This window comes from Manduca sexta, chromosome 17 (genome assembly GCF_014839805.1).
Source record: "Manduca sexta isolate Smith_Timp_Sample1 chromosome 17, JHU_Msex_v1.0, whole genome shotgun sequence".
Lineage (NCBI taxonomy): Eukaryota > Metazoa > Arthropoda > Insecta > Lepidoptera > Sphingidae > Manduca > Manduca sexta.
This window is the reverse complement of record NC_051131.1, coordinates 13747780-13775763: the sequence shown is the minus strand read 5'-3', so window position 1 is coordinate 13775763 and position 27984 is coordinate 13747780. Positions and strand designations below refer to the sequence as shown.

At 40.6% G+C, this 27984-nt stretch overlaps 1 protein-coding gene across 1 annotated transcript; it reads right to left on the bottom strand.

Moving 5' to 3' along the window:
* Positions 1–514: 514 nt before the first annotated feature.
* LOC115442565 (leucine-rich repeat flightless-interacting protein 2) lies at positions 515–27378 on the bottom strand. Its single transcript, XM_037439564.1, is given in 9 exon segments — positions 515–3676; positions 9434–9621; positions 9903–10043; positions 10427–10531; positions 10534–10675; positions 10928–11074; positions 11376–11494; positions 12822–12948; positions 26567–27378. Coding segments are annotated over 9 exon segments (1419 nt in total). The 5' UTR covers positions 26906–27378; the 3' UTR covers positions 515–3565.
* Positions 27379–27984: the final 606 nt, after the last annotated feature.

The window sequence follows — 27984 nt, the reverse complement described above, 5'->3', positions numbered from 1 at the left end:
ATTTGTGACATATTTCATTCAACAAACCTACCTACTTAAATAATTTATTTCAGGTATTAGAAATAATATGTCATCGAAACAATAAAACAACACTTCAGAGCGAAATTTATTCAAATTATCCAAATGTACACAATATTAATAAGTGTTTTCGCTTCATATAAATGGTGTTGGTCATCGCTATATATGAAACAAAACAAATAAATTAGTAATGCAGCACCAAAATACATACATCATACTTACAACATAGAATCTACTTACAATAGGCTGACTTAAGATGTTACGTCGCGTCGAGATCTGTCCGTCGACAGTTTGGTCTCGTTAGCGGTGGTACGGAAGATAATGACAGCGTTAGAAATATGCATAGTATAGCAACAACCAGTAAACTCCTTGCTCGTTACGAATTTATTATTGTGTTAATTGATTTTTAATATTATTACAATGAAGACAATGTCGATAATAGTTTGACAGTAAAACATTCTGCGCTACGCTCCGCCATATATACGCCGGTCCTAACTTTTGCGGAATCGTGTACCAAACATTTTAATTCGATTGATAGTGACGCGACAATAGAAAATAGCTTCAAGTATTCAGCGAGTATGCGCGCCGCCTACGTCACAGGAAGCATTCCTAACCATTGCAGTTAACATTACCTAGCTACGAACATTTGTCTATGTTTAAAATTGTCTATAACTGTACGTCTAGAGGTTATAGTATCTGTTAAAGGCAAATAAATGCGGAAGATCAACATTTAGGATTAGGTTACGGATAAACTCTTGAATTCTCTAACTTTAATGAAGTATACTAACTGACAGAGACGGCTTTAGGAACAAGTAAGGGGGTAATAAACCGTAGTTATTTTATATTCATTTTACTAGACAAATAGAGCAGTAGATCATTTGAGCTTGTCGTATTTTAAATATCATCACAAACTTTTCTCTTTTAAACCCAACTGCACCAAAACTAGAATGTTCTCAAGCCGCCTCTTTGAAAGTAAATATCCGAATAGACATCATTAGCATTCTATATAATACACATTTACACACATCGCAGCCCTCACCGCGACTACACATAACGTATTGTATGCTAATTTGGTGCGCCATGGCACTGCGGATTTGACTAACACGGTACGATTTCAAAGTTAGGTACAGTCATGTCTCTACCGGAAAACATTCCTATTACTATCATACTATTGTTAGAAGCGTACTCAGTACACAAGGCAATATATTTATAAAGATAGTCATGGATATGAGCTTATATTTCTTGTAATTGATATTAACATGACGTTTTTCAAGCGTGGGGTACCCACCCGTATTTATTTTTGAGTACGCCTCTGAACCCAATGAGTCGTTTTCATAATAGCACTTTAATAATTTTTTCCTAATTTTTTAACGCTATACCTTTTTACATCGCCCCATTCCATCTTAAGTACCTTTACCATCATAACTAACTTTGAAACCTTGTAAAATTGTCTTTTATACATAAGCTAAATACATGGCGTTCTAGTTACCTACAGACGTCCGCAAGATCTATTAAATTATTTTGAATTTCTAGTCAAGTTTACTGATGTCGGAATTCATGGTTAAAAATTTATTTGTATTAATCGTGCGCTTACAATAAAATCAGGCATGGTAACTATCGAATGAAAAAAAAAACACGAACTAGAAAAAATACAAGATCCCACAAAAAACCGTGTCCTTACCCTACTGGACGATCATTAGCGATATACTATCACATACACGTGGGTTATACACATTTTTTGAGCAATCATTTAATATTATAGATTTCGCGAGTTCCAATACGATACGCGCAATTTAACTTGGCCGGCATGAAGTTAAGTATAATACCAAAAATATAACAAACAAAGTTTACGATTGGTGGTTCCGCAATCGATCTGGAGATATTGATCAATATCATTATTAATTTCGTCCTTATATGACTTATAATAGTAATGCTATTCGTGACCAATTTCAGACCGGCCAAGTGCAATCCCGCGTAGTGTGCCTAACTAAATTTGTGATACCAATGGCAAGTAATCATCACACCCGAATGATTAGTAACGAAGCGAAACGGCAAGCTAAACTATACAGAAAATTACGAACATAATACAAATAAATAATATTTATTTATTAATTAATCGATAGAATTTAAACAAAAATAATTATACACAGTTTATACAAGAAAAAATCATTGTTAAGCGATTTACATACTTACGATAAATTATTCCGTGAAGCAACGACGAGTTGCTTTAACGAAGCGCGGGGTTACAAGCCGGCCCGGATAAATATCGATATTCCAATAACGAAGGTAGTTAACAATTTACAGATAGTTTGCAACACCGCCATCTACTGGAGTCAAGAAACGTTCCAGATGCTCTTATATTTTTCCTCCTGTGTATGGGTCTAAGAGCGAAACAATTATCGCACAGTGCTGTAGTGACCAAATTGAAAATCTTCATACAATATAGCGGCATTTGAAATCAATCGTATTTATTTTGACCAGGCTTGTATTCACGCGCTACGCAAATTATTTTGCGAAAAACATTGAATCCATACTCTACTCCATGTTACAAAGCATACATCTATGACTGCTACATTAAAACTATATTACAAAATGGCCGTCGAAGCGCGCCAAAATAATAAAACTTCCCGCACAAGTTAGTGCGAGAATTAATGTAATTTCAACTATTCAGAACATGCTTTATTATTTACACATTTGATGATTTAATCACCCTTTAACGTCGATGAAAGGGTTATGGGAAATAAAATGCTCTTCAAAGAAAATTATTAAAAAAAAACGCGCCAAAGTTCATCATTTTCACCAGAATCGATCATAAAAGTTCGCTCTCACATATCTTTATAAAACATCCAACAAAATATATAAACGAATCCGACCTCTCAGAGACGTCAACACATCGACATAACAGTGGTTTTACAAGCATCTTTACACAAACACACTACCAATTATGCGATTACATTCCGCAAGCGTTTACCCGGACCGAGCGGAGGGATGCTCCAGCATGTCCGCACAATACTAATCTTTACATAATAGTAGACCATTATATTCACGTATTACCATTTACGTATGATTTTATTTGAACAGGATAAAGAATTTTATTAATACAATGCGCGAGGATGCTCCCCCATGTCTCCGCTTCGTCTCCGCAGACGCATAGTCTACAAGTAATACAGTAGATTACATTTTTTATTATAAATTTAATACAAAAATCATTCGTAGACAATACTCAATAATTTCAGTACTTTTCGTGTTTCATAACAATAACACTTGTTGGCGTTGATTTGAGACCTTTCAAATACATTCAACTTATTTTATTTTCAATATTTTTTACGGATAGTAAATTATTATAAAATGCATTAGAAAATAATGTTAATTCATAACTGGCAACACAAGAATATCAGTCATACATTTTAAAATGCATTCTGATATGTAATAAAAAAATTAATCCTTTTTTTTTTAAACCTTAAATGCTCAACATCTCAAACCAACAGCCACAAGTGTCAACTCCTCGCTTGTCTGGATACATGCTCAGCGCTCCCTAGGGATTCGGTCACAGGTCCTTGAGCAGCGCGGACTTGGCGTTCTTCAGCTTGTCGAGCCGCTTCGTCAGGTGGCTGTTCTCAGTCTCCAACTCCTCGACTCGGTTGAGGGCCTCTCTTGCCTGCAGATGATAATAAGTTACAATGTGTTTTGAGTGTCAAAAGCCCATATTAAAATGAGCAATATCAAAAAGTATAGATATGCCCTCAAGAATCAAATGGAAAAAGTATTCCGCACGCACACGTACAAATTGTTGACATTGATGTTTTGTGTGAATGATATTTAAACCAGTATAAAGAAGACAGCTAATATTTCGCTGGCTCCCAATTACAAGGTCCTCTGTTAATTTTTACTCATGTCGGGAAAATGAGGTTGAAAATTTACATGTTGATAAAATCTTTAAAACAATAAATCATGATTTCTCCTTTATGTATTTTACGAAATTATTGTTTTTCTTTTTTACAAAAACATATAAATTTATGTTATATATATGTATGTATAATTTTGCAAAAAAATATAACATAGAATCTTGTAATAAGCCAGTGATTTGTCACTTGCGCGTACTGTATGCAATTATGCCAATTTGGAGAGTTCCGAGACTTCAGATTGAGCACTCTAATGGCATATCTACCTTTTTACAATAATGTATAATATTATTATATATGAGATTATGCTTTGTCAGGTTCGAAAACAGATATTTACAGTTCGGAGAGGTTACATGCGTCATTTTCAGTTGTTAAGAAATTATTGGATTTCATTTTTAATATGTAACGATAAAAACATCATTTCACATAAAGTATTAATGTTTAAGCAAAACAAATTAAAAAATAACATTATTTTAATATTATTTTTAGGGGGCTTGGACATTATTTTTATTTTATGTTACCAACGGGTGAAAAATATAATCGAAAAATAACTGAAAATTTCGTTTTCTAAATAATCAAATACTAATAATTTTGATGCCAGTAAACTCTCTTTCATTCACCTTACTAATAACCAGTAAAATTAATCAGTGTTAATCTTAATAATTGTTTTGTCACTTTGTCGCTTTGCGGCCGGAGATTCTTCCTATATAAGCTGTACGTATGTCCATAGTGGATATAGGTTAATAAAATATAATATTTTAATGAAAAGTATTTACAATACATACACTAAATGATTTTATTCTTATAGGGCTAAATTATTAATAAAGAGATATTGGGAAAAGTTTCTTAATTTTTAGTAACATTTTTAAAGTCAAGCGCTACGTCCATTTCCTCAGCGGGTCGCAGATTAAGTATAGCTGACAAAAGACTAAACACTGATTACATTAATCACTAATTAAAACTTATAGATAAGGCCCTTATTAGTAGGGTACACATATACAACTGGATGCGCATAACACACGACAAGGGTTTGTACTTTGTACGGAACACAGGGCACAGCTTGCGTTGTTGACTGTACCGTTAACTATCACCGTTATTGATCACAGCCCAGAAGTCAACGACTTCCTGTAACGTGACAAACATACACTCAACACCTCGTACAGATGATACATACTGACCACAAATATGGTAGTAGTTGGGAACTTTATTCGAAGTATATTTGTTTGAAACCGTGGCGAAATATAGGTACGATATATAGGTGAAGTATTCTTTATTTAGTATTTTAATATAGATTTCTTTCGCCTATAGAGACAAAGTGTTTTTTTAAGTGAAGTATATGTCAACCAGCGTGTTTGCTTTCTCGACGAACGCTAAAAATATGTTAGCTGCCTTATTGGGTGTATACCGACTAACTACTAGAAGATGTATCAAGGCAGGTACATATACCATAATATTATCCCTAAGCTCACTACCTAATCAGGTACAACATATATCAGATAAACCAGCTAAATTAACTTCACAGACGATTAAATCAGTTGCATTTGTAGGGGTATGCAGAGGCGCAACTAGGGCACCCACTTTTCGCTAAGTGTGTTTCATTTCATGATGTGATAGGGGGCGAGCCTATCGCCATATCGGGCTCAAGTTTCGGACTCCGGGCTGATACTGAGCAGAAAAACTCAAATATCACTTTGCCTGCACCGGGATTCGGACCCAGGATCTCAGAGCGCTGCCGTATGACGCATGCAATACAACTACGCCACCGAGACAGTATATTGATATGTATTCGTTTATAATTGCATTTACAAAAGATAATAACAAGTTCGCATTACAATAAATGCACTTATATACAAGTGTAATTACACGATACGTTATCGAGTATCGATGATTGCACGCACGGCTGTCCGGCAACTATTAAAATATTATAATCTCCATTATTTGAATCGTTCATGGAAATATCGAACATGGTGTGAAAAAGTGGTAAATTTATTTGTACTCAATAGTACATTTGGGTTGGTTGTATGTCATCGTTTTGTGAAAGGTTTTAGAAAGATACTATAAATAATTATTTTTATTCCAATATGATATACCGGATGTTATAATATTTGAATCATTTAAAGGCTGGATGATTTGTAACTCATAAGTAAAGTGAAAAAACTTGAAGAAATACTTTTTGAGAATTTTTAATGTCGTGTTTATTCGACGTTTGTACCTGATATGATAATGTCTAGGGTTTACACATCGAAAAACCTGTCCGAGTGGATCGTTTTGGTGACTGTCGTAAGCTTTTGAAACATAATTTTGCTTGAATTAATTAAACTGGTAGCATTTCGTCTGTATTTTACCTCGCACTACGGAATCACCCTGTATAGATTTTGTATGCCAACTATATTGTAAGATATAGCTAGCCCAGGGCCGGCCTTAGTTATAAAATATGTTGTTTTAGGGGCCAATTATATGTTTATGTGTGTGTGTGCGTGGTGCGGTACCTCTCGCTGCAGCCGGCGGCGCTCCTGCTTGAGCAGCTCCTCGTGCTCGTCCTGGTGGTCCTGGCGCGCGCGCAGGCGCTGCAGCTGCGCCTCGAGGCGCGCGGTGGCGGCGCCCTGCAGCGCGGCCTCCGCCTATATGTTTATGTGTGTGTGTGCGTGGTGCGGTACCTCTCGCTGCAGCCGGCGGCGCTCCTGCTTGAGCAGCTCCTCGTGCTCGTCCTGGTGGTCCTGGCGCGCGCGCAGGCGCTGCAGCTGCGCCTCGAGGCGCGCGGTGGCGGCGCCCTGCAGCGCGGCCTCCGCCTATATGTTTATGTGTGTGTGTGCGTGGTGCGGTACCTCTCGCTGCAGCCGGCGGCGCTCCTGCTTGAGCAGCTCCTCGTGCTCGTCCTGGTGGTCCTGGCGCGCGCGCAGGCGCTGCAGCTGCGCCTCGAGGCGCGCGGTGGCGGCGCCCTGCAGCGCGGCCTCCGCCTATATGTTTATGTGTGTGTGTGCGTGGTGCGGTACCTCTCGCTGCAGCCGGCGGCGCTCCTGCTTGAGCAGCTCCTCGTGCTCGTCCTGGTGGTCCTGGCGCGCGCGCAGGCGCTGCAGCTGCGCCTCGAGGCGCGCGGTGGCGGCGCCCTGCAGCGCGGCCTCCGCCTATATGTTTATGTGTGTGTGTGCGTGGTGCGGTACCTCTCGCTGCAGCCGGCGGCGCTCCTGCTTGAGCAGCTCCTCGTGCTCGTCCTGGTGGTCCTGGCGCGCGCGCAGGCGCTGCAGCTGCGCCTCGAGGCGCGCGGTGGCGGCGCCCTGCAGCGCGGCCTCCGCCTATATGTTTATGTGTGTGTGTGCGTGGTGCGGTACCTCTCGCTGCAGCCGGCGGCGCTCCTGCTTGAGCAGCTCCTCGTGCTCGTCCTGGTGGTCCTGGCGCGCGCGCAGGCGCTGCAGCTGCGCCTCGAGGCGCGCGGTGGCGGCGCCCTGCAGCGCGGCCTCCGCCTATATGTTTATGTGTGTGTGTGCGTGGTGCGGTACCTCTCGCTGCAGCCGGCGGCGCTCCTGCTTGAGCAGCTCCTCGTGCTCGTCCTGGTGGTCCTGGCGCGCGCGCAGGCGCTGCAGCTGCGCCTCGAGGCGCGCGGTGGCGGCGCCCTGCAGCGCGGCCTCCGCCTATATGTTTATGTGTGTGTGTGCGTGGTGCGGTACCTCTCGCTGCAGCCGGCGGCGCTCCTGCTTGAGCAGCTCCTCGTGCTCGTCCTGGTGGTCCTGGCGCGCGCGCAGGCGCTGCAGCTGCGCCTCGAGGCGCGCGGTGGCGGCGCCCTGCAGCGCGGCCTCCGCCTATATGTTTATGTGTGTGTGTGCGTGGTGCGGTACCTCTCGCTGCAGCCGGCGGCGCTCCTGCTTGAGCAGCTCCTCGTGCTCGTCCTGGTGGTCCTGGCGCGCGCGCAGGCGCTGCAGCTGCGCCTCGAGGCGCGCGGTGGCGGCGCCCTGCAGCGCGGCCTCCGCCTATATGTTTATGTGTGTGTGTGCGTGGTGCGGTACCTCTCGCTGCAGCCGGCGGCGCTCCTGCTTGAGCAGCTCCTCGTGCTCGTCCTGGTGGTCCTGGCGCGCGCGCAGGCGCTGCAGCTGCGCCTCGAGGCGCGCGGTGGCGGCGCCCTGCAGCGCGGCCTCCGCCTATATGTTTATGTGTGTGTGTGCGTGGTGCGGTACCTCTCGCTGCAGCCGGCGGCGCTCCTGCTTGAGCAGCTCCTCGTGCTCGTCCTGGTGGTCCTGGCGCGCGCGCAGGCGCTGCAGCTGCGCCTCGAGGCGCGCGGTGGCGGCGCCCTGCAGCGCGGCCTCCGCCTATATGTTTATGTGTGTGTGTGCGTGGTGCGGTACCTCTCGCTGCAGCCGGCGGCGCTCCTGCTTGAGCAGCTCCTCGTGCTCGTCCTGGTGGTCCTGGCGCGCGCGCAGGCGCTGCAGCTGCGCCTCGAGGCGCGCGGTGGCGGCGCCCTGCAGCGCGGCCTCCGCCTATATGTTTATGTGTGTGTGTGCGTGGTGCGGTACCTCTCGCTGCAGCCGGCGGCGCTCCTGCTTGAGCAGCTCCTCGTGCTCGTCCTGGTGGTCCTGGCGCGCGCGCAGGCGCTGCAGCTGCGCCTCGAGGCGCGCGGTGGCGGCGCCCTGCAGCGCGGCCTCCGCCTATATGTTTATGTGTGTGTGTGCGTGGTGCGGTACCTCTCGCTGCAGCCGGCGGCGCTCCTGCTTGAGCAGCTCCTCGTGCTCGTCCTGGTGGTCCTGGCGCGCGCGCAGGCGCTGCAGCTGCGCCTCGAGGCGCGCGGTGGCGGCGCCCTGCAGCGCGGCCTCCGCCTATATGTTTATGTGTGTGTGTGCGTGGTGCGGTACCTCTCGCTGCAGCCGGCGGCGCTCCTGCTTGAGCAGCTCCTCGTGCTCGTCCTGGTGGTCCTGGCGCGCGCGCAGGCGCTGCAGCTGCGCCTCGAGGCGCGCGGTGGCGGCGCCCTGCAGCGCGGCCTCCGCCTATATGTTTATGTGTGTGTGTGCGTGGTGCGGTACCTCTCGCTGCAGCCGGCGGCGCTCCTGCTTGAGCAGCTCCTCGTGCTCGTCCTGGTGGTCCTGGCGCGCGCGCAGGCGCTGCAGCTGCGCCTCGAGGCGCGCGGTGGCGGCGCCCTGCAGCGCGGCCTCCGCCTATATGTTTATGTGTGTGTGTGCGTGGTGCGGTACCTCTCGCTGCAGCCGGCGGCGCTCCTGCTTGAGCAGCTCCTCGTGCTCGTCCTGGTGGTCCTGGCGCGCGCGCAGGCGCTGCAGCTGCGCCTCGAGGCGCGCGGTGGCGGCGCCCTGCAGCGCGGCCTCCGCCTATATGTTTATGTGTGTGTGTGCGTGGTGCGGTACCTCTCGCTGCAGCCGGCGGCGCTCCTGCTTGAGCAGCTCCTCGTGCTCGTCCTGGTGGTCCTGGCGCGCGCGCAGGCGCTGCAGCTGCGCCTCGAGGCGCGCGGTGGCGGCGCCCTGCAGCGCGGCCTCCGCCTATATGTTTATGTGTGTGTGTGCGTGGTGCGGTACCTCTCGCTGCAGCCGGCGGCGCTCCTGCTTGAGCAGCTCCTCGTGCTCGTCCTGGTGGTCCTGGCGCGCGCGCAGGCGCTGCAGCTGCGCCTCGAGGCGCGCGGTGGCGGCGCCCTGCAGCGCGGCCTCCGCCTCGGCGCGCGCCGCGCGGGCCTTCGCCTCCGACACCGACTTGCGCAGCGCCTCCACTGCACACACATTCATATCATCATTTAACGAACACTTTTCGGTTCACGTTAAATGATTATCTTCTTTACAATATTTATAATGGCGCCCACTTTTCTCTAAGTGTGTTCCGATCCATGTGATACGGAGTGAGCCTATCGTCTTATCAGGCCCAATTATAAAAAAACATACTATCATTGCTCGACTCAAGATTCAAACCCGTAACCTGAGGGCGATGTTACATACAATACAACTACGCCACGGAGGCAATCCCATACGAGGCTATCTAAAGTAATGTACTCACGCTCGCTCTCGTACTCGTGGTCGTGGTGGTTGGAGACGCCGTTGTGCCGCGCGGCGCGCTCCTCGTTCAGCGTCAGCTTCAGCTTGCGCACCTCCGACTCCAGCGCCTGCTTCGAGCTCACCAGCTTTTGCAATCGCACGTCTGAACAAAACACAAACATAACATTATAAGTTGTTGTAAAAGAAATGAAAAATCAATTATATAAAAACGTATTTATGAATAAATTGCAGCTGTTACCAGTATACTTGATTCATCTTCTATCTAAAATTTATACACTAATAAGAAGATAAAAATGACTCTCATTTGCTCAGTGAGTCCACAACTTAAGTTCAACTGTGATAACTCATCGACATATTCTACACCAAACAATATAATTTGCGATCCTTTAATTAACCGACATCTCTTCTATGCTTCCCGAAAGTCTCAAACATTCATAAGGTGGCTATATCGGCCACGCTGAGAAGCTATGCTTTAAATATATTTGAAGTGCGCTGTAAGGGTGTAGTATAAGGCAGTGTACCGACCGAGCGTGCCCTCGCCGGCGTCGTTGAGCAGCTGCTCGGCGCGGTGCGACACGAGCGCGAGCGGCGGCGCGGCGTCGTCGGCGGGCGCGGCGCCGTCCGCCCTGCCGCGTCCACGAACGCGAAGCCCGCCGCGTGCGCCGCCGCGTCGCGCGCCCGCACCGCGCCGCGCGCCGCCTCCACCTCGCGCTCCAGCGACACGTGCTCGCGCTTCAGCCGCTCGTGCACCGAGCACTTCTCGCGGTGCTCGCGCTGGAAACGGAAAACCACATGTACAGACAATGGAACCACCACACCCACACACACACACACTCGTTTATATGGACCTATAGTATTTAGCCATAATAGAGAGTAAATTTAAATCAGTTTTAAGCGAGACCATACCAACATGTTAGTCATTCATCCTTTGCAGCTTTAGCGTGGCTCTACTACATAACTATTGAACCAAGTCTAAAGATTTCGCAAAAAATTAAATTACAAATGCCAATAGCTGTTATGTCTGACCTGCAGTTGTGCGTACTCCTCGTGGAGCTCCTCTATCCTGTCCTTGAGCAACTCCAGCTGATAGCCGAGTGCCGCCTTGTCGTTATCCAGCTGTGCGTTCAGGATCATCGCTTTGCGGAACTTCTCCTCCACCTCTTTGAGCTCGTGCTGCAACACGAAATGCAATACACTGAGTGTGAGAAATACGATAGTGGAAAACACAACATTCTTCTATCAAAATAATAATGGTTATCTAAAAAGACGTCAAGAGACATTATTTTACTGGACATTATTCAATGAAATGAAGAATGTAATTCAGAACAGTGGCGTAGCAATTATTTTAGAGGAACAGCAAAATGTTAATGATAAAACCTTTGCATTTTGTCCCTTGTGTTTTTGGGTTTTTATCCCTAGGGGTGGCAAAAATCTTAAAGCTTTAAACCTATAATAAAACCAAGACCCAACTCACCCTCAGGTCCTTGACGCTGAACCCGTCATCCACCGAGTCCTCGGAGCTGCGGCGCGGCGAGTGCACGCCGCCGGGGCTGAGCGCCGCGAGCCGCCCGCCCGCGCGACGACCCACCGTCTCTGCACACGACACTTCGCTGACTATACCATCACACTCGCGTCACTGTGTTCTCCATATTGATACAATACGAGCACAGCTCATTGACTACTGTGATCCCGGAATGCAACACTTATCTAGGCTACTGAGGATTTTGCTCCGTGTGTACGGTGGTCGCTATCCGAGCGAATTCAATCTCACCACTAACAACTATGCCTATTGTTGACGTGAGACCAGCCGCGTTGGCATTCTAAGAGTGCTGGTCTCACACAAGTGCTACATTTGGCATTAAAGCCACAACACAAAAGTCCGTGTCATTTATTTGCGATTATTGTGATTGGTCGTGAATCTCATCTTGGTTTCTCTTCTAATCACAATAAAATGACACGGACTTGTGTGTCAGATTTTTGTTACATTCTAAGGGAGCTGTACTTTTTTATTTGGTGAATATAAATTATATTCGACTCAAATATTGTAAGTGGATTATCTGTTTGTTAAATCCTCATAGTAAAAGTGTCAAAGTTTGACTAAAATGTTCATGAAGCCATCTTGAATGATGACAATGTTTTTGAATAGGATTGTCAACTTATTGTGAATATCTCTAGCTTGCGTAATAAATAAGTAACATTTAAATCCTTGAACATCGAAATTAAATCTCTTACAGCATCTGTGTCATCCTCAGATATTTTCGTCCAAAAATTCCACATTAAAATTTCTTTAGATAAAATATCAACTGTTAGAAACAAATACTGGTTCATATCACCCAAACTTGGAACAAATGTTTACTGACAAGAATAATAGCGCGGAGGTCTTCCAAATTCCAACATTATCACGGATTACAAATAGTACATCCAACTTTAAAGAACAATGCACAGCCATTGTTATCTCCGGCGATAAGATTAATAAACAATAAAGACAATAGTATTTGGAATTGTTTACCATTCTGAAGATCATTCTCGATCACGCGAGAGATATGCGCACGATCAATGATCGATGATCTGATTTCAACATTTAGGATTTTTGCATCCAAAACATTTTGGTGTGGTGAACAAAGATTGCAGATAGTAGTAGGTAACAGAGAAGTATTTGATAAATTGACGGAAACATCGCGGGAGAATACAAATATCTTGAAAACCACGTGTTATACAACGTAATGTAGTGAGGTATAGGTACTTTCATCAATGCATACCTTCTTGGATAGGTAGAAAATGAATATGCCACAACTCTTAATAAAACTTTACGTATACAGCTCACTGTAATTTTTAAATATGACAAACATTTCTCAATCGAACAGGACTTGCTATTGTTTTGTTTCCAGACCGAAGTTTGTTGTTGGATGGTGTATCTTACCTGCATACATATCATAGGCCTTGTCTGCATGGTCTTCCTGCTCGCGCTGCTGCCTCTCCAGCTCGCGCATGCGTATCTCACGCGCCTCCGCCCGCGCTGCTCGACGCGCCGCCAAGCGCTGTTCCGCCTGGGGACAAAAGATAAATAATGTTACATGTTATTCTAAAATAACTCTTAATGACTGATGGTATAAGTCAGAGGTTCACAAACTTTTTTTCTCATCTCTCTCTCAGACCACTATCAAAATTTTTTTACCCCCTGCAGTTAAATTTCTACCATTTTCCCCATAATATGCAAGTTTTTATATGTAACAATTGCTAAGCTTCTTCAAATATTATCTGCCTACATTGATAGATGAAGTCAAGCCAACATTTTAGTTCTTTACTATCAAAACCAGATCAATTCTCGTGGACTCAATGTTTTGGTCCACCAACGTAGACCCCTGTCGAGTCTTCCTTGGATTCCTGGGGGTCCACTTGGACCATTTTGGAGATGAATGGTATAAGTGAAAGAAAGATTTACCAACAAAAAAGGTACGAACATATTCGCGAGTAAACTGTAATGTAACAAAAACAATGAGTTTAAACGACCTCTTTTCATACAGCGTTTCCACGCTCGGAGTTTCTCTAAATCTTTGCTCTTGATCTAGTAATTTTACGCTATTATATCGGTTCGCTCAACGGAGGTCAGACAGGCATCACAAGCATTCATCAAATTATAAAGTACATTCAGTAGTAAAAGATAAACTACTTAAAGTTAACACAAAATACCCAAATACTGATGCAAATTTATTCAAACTTCAACATCAAACGTCGTTAATCGTAAAGTAAACAGTTAATTGCAAAGGCAATAGCCGCTAATAATGGCGATGAGAGGCACAAAGGAGTGAGCCACCACGACGTGGGCGCGACGAGCGATGACACCGCAGGATGCATTCGACTTGGGGAACCCCTGGTTAAAATATCAATATTCTAATGACAATATTTATACGGAAAATGCAACATGGCACAATATTCCTTTCATGTTTGTTGCCCTTTCTTTTTCCTTTTCAATATTCATGCCATATGGTTGTCTATAAGATATTGCCTCGAGTGATAAGACCGCCAATTGTACTCTATTAATTATATTTTTATTTAGCAGAAAATGAAGATATAGTAGATAAATAAATAGTAATAAACGTTCATTATCCAAGAGTATCTAGGTCATTGACATCACAATATCTGCGAGTCTTTAACTAAGCTTAACTTGTATCTCAAGATTCGTAAAATTATTATAAGTATCCATATTTTCTAGGTTTTTGACATGCTATAGTTCACACATCCAGAAGTACTGTAGATAATTCTGAAAATTCACTCTCTAGTGGGATTTCAAGTATAGCGTAGGACGGCCAACGAGCAAGTGGTATTAAGTGATCTTCACCTTGAGAAAAATCACGGATGGGCTGCCGCCCAAAAGGAAATTTAAAGGGATAAAACAGAAAGGGAGGCGCTTGAGCCTGTTTTGCTCCGAAATGAACTATTAAGTGAGCTAAGCCACAAGCATATACTATTAACATTAACTATGACGTGCGAAAACCGACAAAATAAATATAACTTTATTAATTTTTGCCATATTCGAAATAAGCAGGTGTAAACAGTGCCAATAAGATTATAGACAAGAAAATTATTAGAATTAGCTCGTAAATAAACGTATATTTATAGCTATACATTTCAACATCTGTTAGATATAAAAGCAATTAGATAAGAGAGCATGTTAATTGCTATTGCTAGTGAACATTACCGAGTCACTGCATTGGTAATTTCCGGTCTGTGAATGCTTACCGAGTATATTGCAAAATTATGCACTTCGGTAAACATGTATCTCGCGAATGGTTTTTATAATCGTGAATTTTATATTCATTAAATTTTATCTACTGTAGTTGATTCGTGATATACAATATACGTTGCTCACGTCTTTGTTTCGGAAAGGGTAGACAGATGCGCAATTTGGGTATCTACAGAAACCAAAGTAATTCGGTAAATTATGTAGCCACCTTCCATCGCCATATAAGACATGTATTTATTTGGGCAACTTTCCTTTAAACAGAAAAGTCTTAGTATCGTCCTGGGAGCCAAACCCGGAATTTAATTGCATATTAAACATAGATCATAATATTATTTAACTTTACCAATGTTAACACGTAGTCGCAAGACAATATCCGACCTTAAATCTACCATCTATGCAATTTATTAGCGTCGGACCTCGGCGTCCACTATTCCAATCCACCGTAACCGAAACGCATCGGTTTCACGACAATGACATCTAATAATTACACAACAAAACTGAGGCATTCTACCTCAAAAACGACGACAAATTTAAATGTTTATAAATGGTAGAGTCGTGCGGCATTCAATTTTATCTCAAGTCTGAACTTTCCAAGATTTGATACCTGACGTAAATGGTAAGGTGGTATAATATTTACGTGTTTTCTGATTGTTTATCTGCGGTCTCCTAACTCTGAACATGGAGTGGATTGTCGGAACCGTTGTATTTTTTGAAAAACGAATAATTGGCGTGTTACACGAAAATATAACAGAAAACTCCTATAACAGATATCGGATGTTGTAAGCACTATAAATTCAAAGATATCATTGGGTTTTGGAACTAATTGTCGGCATACACGTTACCTACCTTAATAAATCGATTGGAATGGATGAATAAACTTAGAACGCCTTACGCTGGTTAAATTGTACACTGCAGTTACCACCATCAGTGTAATAATTTTTCGTATTAAAAAAAAACTTACTCCACAATTCTGTGCTATAAAAATGACAAGTTGTGTTGACATGCGGGCGAAGTGTCGTCGACCTATGCTTTAACATTATCATTGCACTATTGTGCTTGTGCAAGCTGTTATCTTTACTGCCAACGCGATCTCTTATCTTCGAGTAAATAGACCGGCAAAGGAGTCGTAAAGTGTGAACTTCGACCTGAGAAATGCCGGTGACGGAGACTGTATTTATCCTAATACAGGTGTCGATGATGCTTTACTGAAGATAATGCCTTGTATATTCGTCGTGTTTTTTTATATCTAGACTGGTTTAGAATTGTGAGGCTTTACTGAAGAATTGTGATTCCTTGCATATTCCTTGTGTTCTAAATTCTTTTATACCTAGACTGGTTCAGAATTTTACAATTGATTTTGGATCTGACAAAGTGACACTGGACCTGATCTAAATTAAACGGATCTCTTAATATAATGATGACGTGGCGTGACGTTTATCGATGGCCGGAATTTGCCGACGTGTTATTGGATTTACTGTGTATACCGGATATTTTAGACTAGGAACAAGTTACTATGACAGGTGTTTCTTTTTTGCTTTGTCACATAGTATATGCTATAATTGGTCTGATCATAATTAAAGGTATTTCTCGACACTATGTAAGGTCACTATCTAGTGGGGTGGGTATAAATGTATCTTGAACACAACCATTTATCAGATATATTTTCAAATGCATATTTTAATGTCACCAAACATCTACACGTTTATTGCGGAAGCGTCTAATATTCCATTTAATATTATCAAATGAGATATCTCGGACACCTACATTTAAACAAAAAACAAATGCATCTATTTGTGCTCTTTAAGGACATAACTTCAATAACGGACACAACTAGTAACAGTGATAAAGAAACGAATTTCATAAGATTTTTTGAAAATGGCTGCCTCGCAATGCCATTCAATTTTACGTCGTTTTTGAGGTAGAACGCCTCGGCTTTGCTGTGCTATTCTTATTAGATGTCATTGATGTGAAACCGATGCGTTTTGGTTACGGTGGATTTGAATAGTGGACGCCGAGGTCCGAGGCTAATTAACTGTGTGGATGGTAGAGTTAAAGTTGGAAATTGTCATGCGTGGATCGCATGCCAACCTGATGGATATTTTAAACACACATACACTCGAAAATGTCGTCCTTTAAGACAATAACAAGCTTTAAAATTTTATACCTGTTTTAGAGGTACTAACTAAACAAACACACAAGCTTGCGGTTAACAGTAGCAACCTCCCACAGAAGTTCAAATGACAAATGCATTACAGAAATACAATATACTACAATTCAATCTGAGGTCATAGATGATAAATTTAATAATACCTGTTTATTAAACTGCTTACAATGGCATCAGCCACCCTGATACTATGAAGGCTGCAAAGTCCTCGAATCGTCGGGAGTACAAATTCAACAGCGATCACGAAAACATTCCCAATGTTTTATTTCAATGACTACAATTCCCTTCTGCTTACAAAATGGGACTTGCACAGTGAAGTTAGAGTCAGTAATGAATAAAATGATGAAACCGACTCAGACGTCTTTCACGTAGTCGACTGACCACCTAATAAGACCTACATTGTCATATTAAACAGCTTCTTATACGTATCTCATTATATTTGTTATTAAAACGTCCACACGCGTTCTATTCATCGGACCACGTTATCTGTAACTCATTAATAGTTATGTTTCACGACGTTTCCTCGTATTATCCAGTCCAATTAATGCAGGATAATTCCATATTAACTAGATGGAATAAACAGAGAAGGACTGTTTATAATTTGTCTATAAATCTAAGCAAAAGCAGTTTGTTTGATTGCAAATCTTGTAAAAAAGGTTAAATCGACTTCACAATTATGTCTAGGTTCAACGCTGTAAATTAGTCAATAGAACGTATAACTAATAATTCTAATAAAATTCCAAGCTGACAAGTAATAGCATTGCTAATAAATGTAGAGTGTGATAAGAAATATAAAGAATATAGAACAAATAAAATTGTATCACGATTGACTAGACATTCGATATTAGACCTTATGCAACCAGATCCCTATCATCTAAAAGTTTATTCAAAATTTCACAAAATCACTAACCCTTTCATCCAAGACATAAAGCACAAATTGGGAAAAGCAATAGAACGTTTAAAACTCCAGAACACGTGCGGAATCCACGTGAACATTGGAAACAATGACAATAACAATCGGTTAATGCGACCAGCGATTAGCGTGAATGAAGTCATCGCTCAGGCGGATAACACCTTTGTAAATACTTACTGATTTCATACCACCAAATATACAAAACCAAACAAAAATGTCGCGAAAATATTCTATACTAGCTTTTCCAGCAGCCGCACATGTGTGGAAAGGTTTTCCTTAATACAAAGTAGTCTATTCCCTTCAGCAGTAATGAAGCTTCCTATTAGAGAATTTTTAAAATCGGTTTAGAGATTCCTGGGATTAGCGCGTTCAAATAAACAAATAACTCTTCAGCTTTACATATTAGTATAGATATGGAGGTAAAGAATCGTCGAAAGCTATTGGACGTGTTTTCGTTTCAGTCGATTTGCTCGCTTTGTCTTTATTGATTTTGATACAATTATGTTTGAAAAAGTCGATGCTATTGGTATTTTAAATATTGATCTAATATGATTATAAGAAGTCGGTCGAAGTTGTTTTTTATTATATATTCCAAGTCTAGTTTTAGTCCGTATAAAGCACATTATAAGAAGAATTATCTAATGTCTTATTAATATGCCGCGGCATATTCTTCTCGTTATTCACTCAAATAAAAAAAAAAACAAGATTCTTATAAAATCGTTTGTCGGTGTATTATTTACAAAATTAATATCAGTTTAGCAAATTGGATTATACTTTGAATAACAGGCAAAAAAAAAGATAGAATACTAACACCTAATTGAATCCATATTACAAACATTACCATTCCTAGCTTCGCTGTACACGGGTAAAATCGCCAACTATACAGAGTAAAAAGGATATGTTCAAGTCTCCTAATTTTAATGTTATTCGCACGTGGGCCACACATCACCGGCGGACCGTTGGGTGACATCACTGGAGTCAACGTATTTCTGACGCGTAGGAGTCCACAATATACACGAGAATTTTTTATTTTATATTTTTAATATCTTATCTTTGCAAAACTGAGTAATGATTGTTTTAATTGATCAAGTGATGAAAGGTAAGTGACGCCTGTCTTTAGCGACTCCACACTACGGTTATTGCTGTAGGTCTAGCTAGCTTTTGCTTGCGCTTCCCCTTCTTGTAAGTTTTTTCTGGGATAAAAGACCCGCTTTATATTTTTCCGGGATAAAATGGAGTCTATATAATAACTTAGAACTTTAGTAATACATTCATTCCATGCAGTCGTTTTTACGTGATGCATGTTTAAACATATAGATAGGCAGACAAAAATTCTCTTATACAGACAATAAATTGTTACAATTAAATTATATGTAAAAATGTTTTACCTCGGTATACTTTACTATGCATCAATACATTAATAAAATGGTATCCTATTGAAAGTACAATATTTCTATATTAACAACCGGCGAGGCACCAACCATTCTTATGGTGTGTTTATCAAGAGCGGTAGTGAAATCATGAGCTTACTCCCTTGCTTTTCCCTGTTCTATTAAAAGCAGCACAGTGTAAACGAATCCTTAGCCTAAATCTATCAAGCAAATATCCAGTACATTTGTCGTATCGCTGTTAATTTCACTAAGTAATTATCAGCATTCATTACACAATAACGTCTCGGGACAACATGCATAATTCCCCGAAATATGCAACGGTTATTAAAATTACGGGCATATTAATTAGTGGGCGGCTTGACGATTACTGCATTTATGAAATTTAAGAACTTGCAATGTAATTGAGATTTGTTTGTGTGAGTCCAAGTGACAGTGGGTGTTGATTCTTTCTTTACGGTTGACGAAAAATACACGCAGTTTACTTTAGATTAGAAATGACTACTTTATACAGATGTAAAACAGATTGGTGGCTAATAGTCAATAATAAAGATTGTTACTCAATTTCATATTTAGTAATCAAAGCATGCTTTTTAGTTTACAAATTATACTTACATATTTGTCACACTTTTCGCCGAGTGTGTTCCAACATTTCATTTGTTTTGTATAAATATGTCGTTGAAAATAAAACTATTTTACGGATTTTTTCGCGGTTTTTATATTATTATATTCTCCCGACGTTTCGAAGACTTTGCAGTCTTCATGGTCACGGGGGGGACCATTGATTGTCTAACATTCGCGTAAACATAAGAAATCATTATAAATATGTCGGTTGTTATTAAGCCATTTTCAATTCAATTCAAATAAATAAGCATTTACCCATGTTTCAATTACCTCCATTGTATTCGGCACAATTAACAAGTTCTAACTGAGGCATAATTAATCAATTATTATTTATTTACTGTTCTTTCCTTCCTCGACCATGGTACCCAAATTGATTATGTGATTTAACGTCTGGCAACGCTAGTTGAAAACAATTTCAACTAGCGTTGCCAGACGTCCCTATTTAACGGGACGTCCCATATTTTAGGCAAATTTTAAAATGTTCCGGCGAGACAGACCCTGTCCCGTAAATCGATCGATCTACGATTGACAAGTACCTACTCACGCGCACAACGTTCGCATTTTCATATTCAATACGATTCGGTTCTTAATAAATATAATAAAAAGCGAGTTGATACTTGTTTTTAATTACGATTATACTTGTATTGATTGTTACGAATATGTTAAAACTGGCGCGATCCTTAGAAAAAAAAAATTAAAAAATTCGAAATCATCAAAAATCAAAAATTCAAAAATATCACTAAATAATTTTGTTTCTTATTTGTCCCGGGTAAAAAACTAAAATCCCATATTTTTTGTACATTAAGGCATTTGTCCCTTACAGGCGGAAAATAAATCTGGCAACCCTAATGTCAAAACACATCCCACGATCCATACATTTCGTAAACCAATTCTTCATTAAAGCTTACAATCAAAACGACGTGAAAGACTTAACAACCCGCACTCAGCGAATGATCCGCGTATCAGTTATCGACATTTGGAATTACGAGCACTTGAGACAATGAGAGCATGATATTCGTCTGCATGTTGTTTATGAACTAGATTGTAGTACATTGATGTATCAGTCTCGACTATTGCGTATCAAAAAAATATTTTCTGTTATCATTTGTGATATAGGGGTTGGAGTTAATAGTCAAAAGAATGCTCATTTTTTTTAATAATAAGCAAAATAACTTCTCACAAGTTTTAACAATAGTAATTTAGTCCCCTAACTTCTGAGCTAGATATAAACCTGTGTTCTAAAAGTCAGTGTTAATAATTGCTAAATAATGTACAACATAGCCTGCAAAAACTTGTTGAAGTAGCACATTTTTGTATAAATCGATTACATCATCTCCCCTCCAATCGGAAAGGCTGACGACGCCGGCGTTATTGTTATTGTTTGACACATCTGTCACACGTGTTCGCGATTTATTAAACACTTGGAGGGGATCGTCAACATTTTTCCATCGCTCGTTTCTACACAACGTTGTCATGAATCTGCCGTAGATCACATATTGGAATTGAATGATCGTGTAAATTCACACATATAGTGACTATGCGTGTATCTTTTATATCTTATGTCTTATTTGTTAATCAATCTTACCTTAACCGCTACCGACGGATTAATAGCGATAATGGTCCAATCAGAATAAAGTTTGTATGTTTATAGATGAGTTGTTTTGATTCGATATTCTTACCATTAACCAGTAATTAGCGGTTGAAATAGCTTATTGGAATTGGCCGCTGAACTTCAAAAACACTTTGGGTGTACGCGTTATCGATGTCAATGAACAGAGATTTATGATTTTAAAAATAAACAAAGATCTTAGGCATACGTTAATACTATTATATTACAGTGGCGAAGGGTCCATATAACGCGATTCCTGTCGACTTATCTATCGTAACTTATGTAAAATCTAATTATCATTTGAAAAATTTGCAAACCGCATTTATGCACATTAGTTCCTACTTCCTATATGTTGTGTCGGTTTCCTTTTAGAAAAATAACACTTTTTGCCACTTATCTATACTATTATATAAAGCTGAAGAGTTTGTTTGTTTGTTTGTTTGAACGCGCTAATCTCAGGAACTACCGGTCCAAACTGAAAAATTCTTTTTACGTTGGATAGCCCTTTGTTCGTGGAGTGCTATAGGCTATATATCATCACGCTATACCCAATAGGAGCGGGGCAGTAATGGCTAATCTCAGGAACTACCGGTCCAAACTGAAAAATTATTTTTGCGTTGGATAGCCCTTTGTTCGTGGAGTGCTATAGGCTATATATCATCACGCTATACCCAATAGGAGCGGGGCAGTAATGGCTAATCTCAGGAACTACCGGTCCAAACTGAAAAATTCTTTTTGCGTTGGATAGCCCTTTATTCGTGGAGTGCTATAGGCTATATATCATCACGCTATACCCAATAGGAGCGGAGCAGTAATGGCTAATCTCAGGAACTACCGGTTTCAACTGAAAAATTCGCTTTGTGTTGGATAGCCCTTTATTTGTGGACCGCTATAAGCTATATATCATCACGCTATGACCAATAGGAGCGGAGCAGTAATGGCTAATCTCAGGAACTACCGGTCCAAATTGAAAAATTCTTTTTGCGTTGGATAGCCCTTTGTTCGTGGAGAGCTATAGGCTATATATCATCACGCTATATTCAATAGGAGCGGAGCAGTAATGGCTAATCTCAGGAACTACCGGTTTGAACTGAAAAAATCTTTTGTGATGGATAGCCCTTTGTTCCTGGAGTGCTATAGGCTATATATCATCATGCTATGACCAATAGGAGCGGAGCAGTAATGAAACATGTTGCAAAAACGGGGAAAATTATGAGTTTTGAGAGCTTCCGTTGCCTGCGCTGCGTAAACGGTTAAAGTTATGCAACAATGATGTATGACGGGATTGTTTCACTTAAAAAGTTCTAAATAATATAACAAAAGTCCCCCGCTGCATCTGTCTGCCTTAACGTGTTAAACTCAAAAACTACCTAACGTATTAAGATGAAATTTGGTATGGAGACAGTTTGAGACCCTGGGAAGAACATAGGCTCCCGGGAAACTACTATTTTTATAACGGAAAACTTTAGCCTGAAAAACTTTATAACGCGGGCGGAGCCGCGAGCAAAAGCTAGTAATGTATAAAGTTGAAAGTTTGTTTTCTTATTTACAGTATGAACATACCACAAGGTTTCTAAAAAACATACTTCACCTTCATCATCGTTGAATACACACTTTTTAGTATCAACGTTTAGTATTATTAATATTTATTTATACAAAATACAAGTATCAATACATATTGTAACAGTTGTAGATGATCGCACGCGAAGGCTTCACACGCCCTTATGTGGATATTTTCCTTATGTACATATTGTAAACGATTATGTACAATATGGATACGTGTAAAGAATACGGTAATGATAGGTAGTAAATTAGTTTTTATGTTGATTCATTTATCATATTTTTACCATATAAATTATTGCACTTCTTGAGTGAATATGGAGGATCATGCTGATTGTGGCAATCAATGAAATCACATACTCGCCATTACCTCTGCTAATATTATGTCAAAAATCATCTTTGAATAACGTGTATTTATATATATAAAAATGAATCCCTATTTCCCTTGGTGACGCCATCACGCGTTAACGGCTGGTCCGATTTCACTATTTCTTTTTTGTTGTGTTTGTTGTCAGGAGAAGGTTGTTATAAAGAAAAAATTGCAAAAATTGCGCGGAAAATTAGAAAATTTAAGAAAACCTAACGAAAATATTAATTTTACATAACTGTCAATTGTTTGAAATAACTGTCAGCTATGGACAGAAAGCGCAAATGCATAATAGTTAAGACAGGACAACGTTTGTCGGGTCAATAAGTTTTTAATAAAATCTCAGTTTAACTCTTTTGTCTTTTTTAATTTCCCGGCAGGAATCGGCTTGTATAGACGCCTCGCCAATGGTAGGCTTAAAACATTAGTAGACAAGAATGGTAACGATTATTATTAATAATTTCAAAAAACTGTACCGAGAAGTCAAATGTTCCTAACAATGATAATATTTACGCTGAAGATATTAACGACTTATAATAACTGAAATAACGAAACTATATTTTCTTAATATATTTTTTAATGTTTCTATATAGGTATTGATTGACACGCAGGTTATAGCTTTCATCGGTACACAGTGATGAGCTCACGACACAGTCATCGTCAAACAAAACGGTTACGAGACAAATTCAACACGTTAACTATCCATAAACTTTATGGACCGGAGTGAATTGTTTTACATCTGTATTTGTACGCGTTGTATCGAACCAAACGTGACGTCATCGAGTATTTTTAGTTAGTTTGCATATTATTCCGTCACGCGTGTAGAAAAGTAAATAAACGGTTATGACCGCTATTTTTATGAATGTTCGAAATTTGAAAAAATCAAAATGGCGGTGTATTGTGATGGTTATTTTATTACCTGTATGATAGAAATATGTAGTTTAATTAAATTATATCGTATGAAACCATAATAATACGGTTCATTTTTCAAAGGCTAAGAGGTAATGACCTCCCGTCATGCTTGGTGGTTACGGAATTTTGAATTAGAACCTCAACTTTTATCCATATGCTAATATTTTTTACCTTGGGTACGTAAAATACACTTTAATTTTATATTAAAGAACAACACTAAAGTAAAAGTTTTGGCCGAAACAGTCAAACTGAAACTTGATGTTTTCTATTAAGAGACACAGACATTGCGTCCACCAATGCCGCTGTAATAGATTAGGAAATTTTCAATAAAGAGTTTCTTGTATCAATTGTAATCATGTGTTACATATCAGGACTAAAATGAGAAAGATTGGTAATATTACAGACTACATTAACTTGGGTAGATTCCAGCTCGTTTTAACGCAAGTTTGCAAATATGGAAGGGAGATTATTGTTTGAGTGACTTAGCTAATCATGCATAAGACGCGAAATCATGGTTTTTTGATACGTACTCGTATATCAATGTATGTATTAGGACGGAAGCTACAGTTACTCTGGAAAAACGCTCTGACACATTTATTCCGATGTTCAGAAGCATCACGTGGACAGTGTCGGCGTGTCGTTAGCACAAGCTTATAGTATAGAGAGATATTCAACTTACATACAAAATGAGTACGCGACAAATAACTTGTAATATGATATCGGGCGTCGCGTCGAGCAACGTGTGTGGTGACGTCATCACACACGCAGACAGACACAAGTGCTCCGCACTGATGTCGCTGCAGCACTGGCTCGCAGTGATTTCATGGCAGAGTCGCACGATTGTTCGGCACGTGAAGTGTCCCATTTAATTTGAAATTGTGATAATTTTGTATTTTGTATCTGATGTTTGGATAGTTGGTTAGTTTAATACTTGAGTTTGTTTTATAAATTAAGTTTATCTATAAATAGCAATCCGATATTATAGACTTACAGTCCATAAACCTAAACTATCAACGCTAAATGAGAAATATAAGTTAACAAATTAACTCAGCAAGCGAAATACTAAATACGGATTATTCTTTAAAACCAGGCAGACACATAGACGCCATGAAATGATCCAGTTTTTTATCAATTAACTGCGGACAATTTTAAGGCAAGACGGCAATTAAGTTGGGATGCAGCACAAACATTAACTAACGAGAACAAATAAAACTAATAAAGATGATACGTTGCAGCGCTGCGTAACGTGCGGTCTGCGGTGCTGTTGTTGACCGACGACACACAACACTCCGCGGTGATAATTTACGACACAACGACTGATAAATATGATTATAGAGGGATATTCGATATAACAATTGATATACTGTAATAATATCAATCATATTTGTTAAAAGTTATGCAAGACAATAGATTTTGATGTAGTTGAGCACACAAACGGACAAGACATACATAAATGCACACCGGCATTTTATTCCAAATCAGGTCTTTCACACTGTCACAGAAAAATATACCTAACAATGAAATACAAGTACTTACATACAGAACAACAAACCTCCCGATGAATGAAAACAAATTTTCAGATAACTCGACAACCATCACGACACACCACAATTCACATGTCAAATACACGAATGGCACAAACAGAGCGCCACTTGCACAACGCAAACAAAGGTGCGGGCGCTTACGACTTATAGTTGAACTCGGTTATGGCAACATTGAAGTAGTAAAAACGCATGTTATACGAGTGGCAAGTAAACTGTTGAGACGGCCGCGGCCTCCAAATCACGTACGTCTACTCGTGATAAGATAGCTACGACCTTCATCGGTAATTACGGGCTGGGCTTCAAGAGAATTCGGCAAGAGGTCGTCTTGATTGCAAATAGCGATTGGTATTTAGATAAATGTTTAGGGTTTGTTTGAGGTTCCTCGCGGCTAATAGCAGTGTATCGAAACGAAGGTGACTCTATTAGGGGTGGATTTTCTGATTTTAATGGATGTTTCTTCTATAAAACCAAGATTAATATTAAATTGGACGCTTAAAATGTCTGATATTTTGTAATAAACAGGTATGATATTTAGGTATAAAGATTAAATCACAAAAGGCTAAAATATCAAGCCATTTTAAATGTTACGAATAAATCTGTCGCTGATTAAATGCGACGAATTTAAAACAAACAAGTTAATCTGGCTCTGAGATCAATATTATCACAATTTTTACCCATAAACATGTCAACGCATGTGCTTATGAATGTAGCAGCAAAGGGAAAGGGACTTCGCAGGTGCATAATGATACCTGCTTGCATGACTCACCTGTGATTCAGTGTCTATAACACAATTTGGAAATAATCACGATATTACAAAAGATATCAATGATTCATACATACATGGTTTTGCTGGTTTCCAAGTATCCCAACTATAGAAGGAATCTGTTCGCTGTGCGAATCCCGTCTCACTTCCGCTATTTCCTTGTCATCATCAGTTTGGTTCTCGCTAATCCTACGACCATTCATTTTAGGTTTGTCCGGCCCAGGATCATCTAAATCATTATTACCATTTACGGTCTTCCCGTCTTCGTTAACAGTCTCATTGACGGGTATGTGGGATTTAGAATCATTATGCTCGACGACTTCTTCGTCGGAATCACCGAAATCACCGTCGGTGAACGCGTCTCCGCTCTCTTCATCACTGTTGTCAGGCGTGGCCACTTCAGAACGTTGCCCCATGATTGCACTCACAATTGGAAATGAAAAAACCTCGCACAATTCGCGACACGCCTCATCTGCGCCAACAATACGCACGATTTGAAGGATTGCACTGCTGAATAGAAAGGAAGGTCGTAATTTTTGCACTGCGTCGCGTTCTTCTCACTGCACTCGATAAAGCGGCGATAATATTTATTATACCGCTAAAACTTATCTTATCGACATTTTCCACTTAATAAAAGCGCGTTCCTTGACCAACATTCTTTTGTTTTAGTATAAGTAATGAAACTGGTTTGTGTATTGACCGTTTTGATACCGTGAATTGTTTATTTACAAACAGATGAGAACAATAGTATTGTTGGGATAGCGCGTAAAGTTCGCGATGTTTGGTAATGTATCGGACGTGGAGTGGCCGCTTGGTACGCGTGCGGTGGCAGCGGCGGCTCGATGCGACTGCTCGCTGCCGCTGCCGACCGGCGCGACGACCGCAATCAGCGATGTTGTGCCGGCAGCCGGCAGCGCGATACACGCCGACACTGCTCGTTATCGCACCACCGTTGAATCGGAATCAGTCAACGGTATAAGGAAGCTTACTTTTGTGTCCAGGAAACTTTACCCTTATAAGGGTGCTCTATCGAAATCAATTTTATTTATTTCGTTAGCGTGTTTAATAAATACTGTTAGGTCTCTTAAATTTTCAGTTCCTTTTTTTTGTACTTTTTCCAATTTTAAAAAACCATTTGTTATTCTTACTTATTTTAAAAAATCACCCGCCGCTTCTGTCTGCCTATCTGTTTGAACGAGATAGACTCAAAAAGTATCGAACGAATTTCCATGAAATTTATTATGGGGATAGTTTGTGACTCTGGGAAAGACATAGGCAAATTTTTATCCCCGGAAAATATATAACGGAACTTTTATCCGGTCAAAACTTTTTATGGGGCGAAGCCGCAAGCAAAAGCTAGTGTGTAATATGTATAATATATGTAGGAATTGTTAACATCTTAATTCTTTTACGTATTTTAGCACTGATAACAACGAATATTAATTTTCATGACCTCATGTTTAAAGATGTTTTAAACACATATTAGCTAATATTT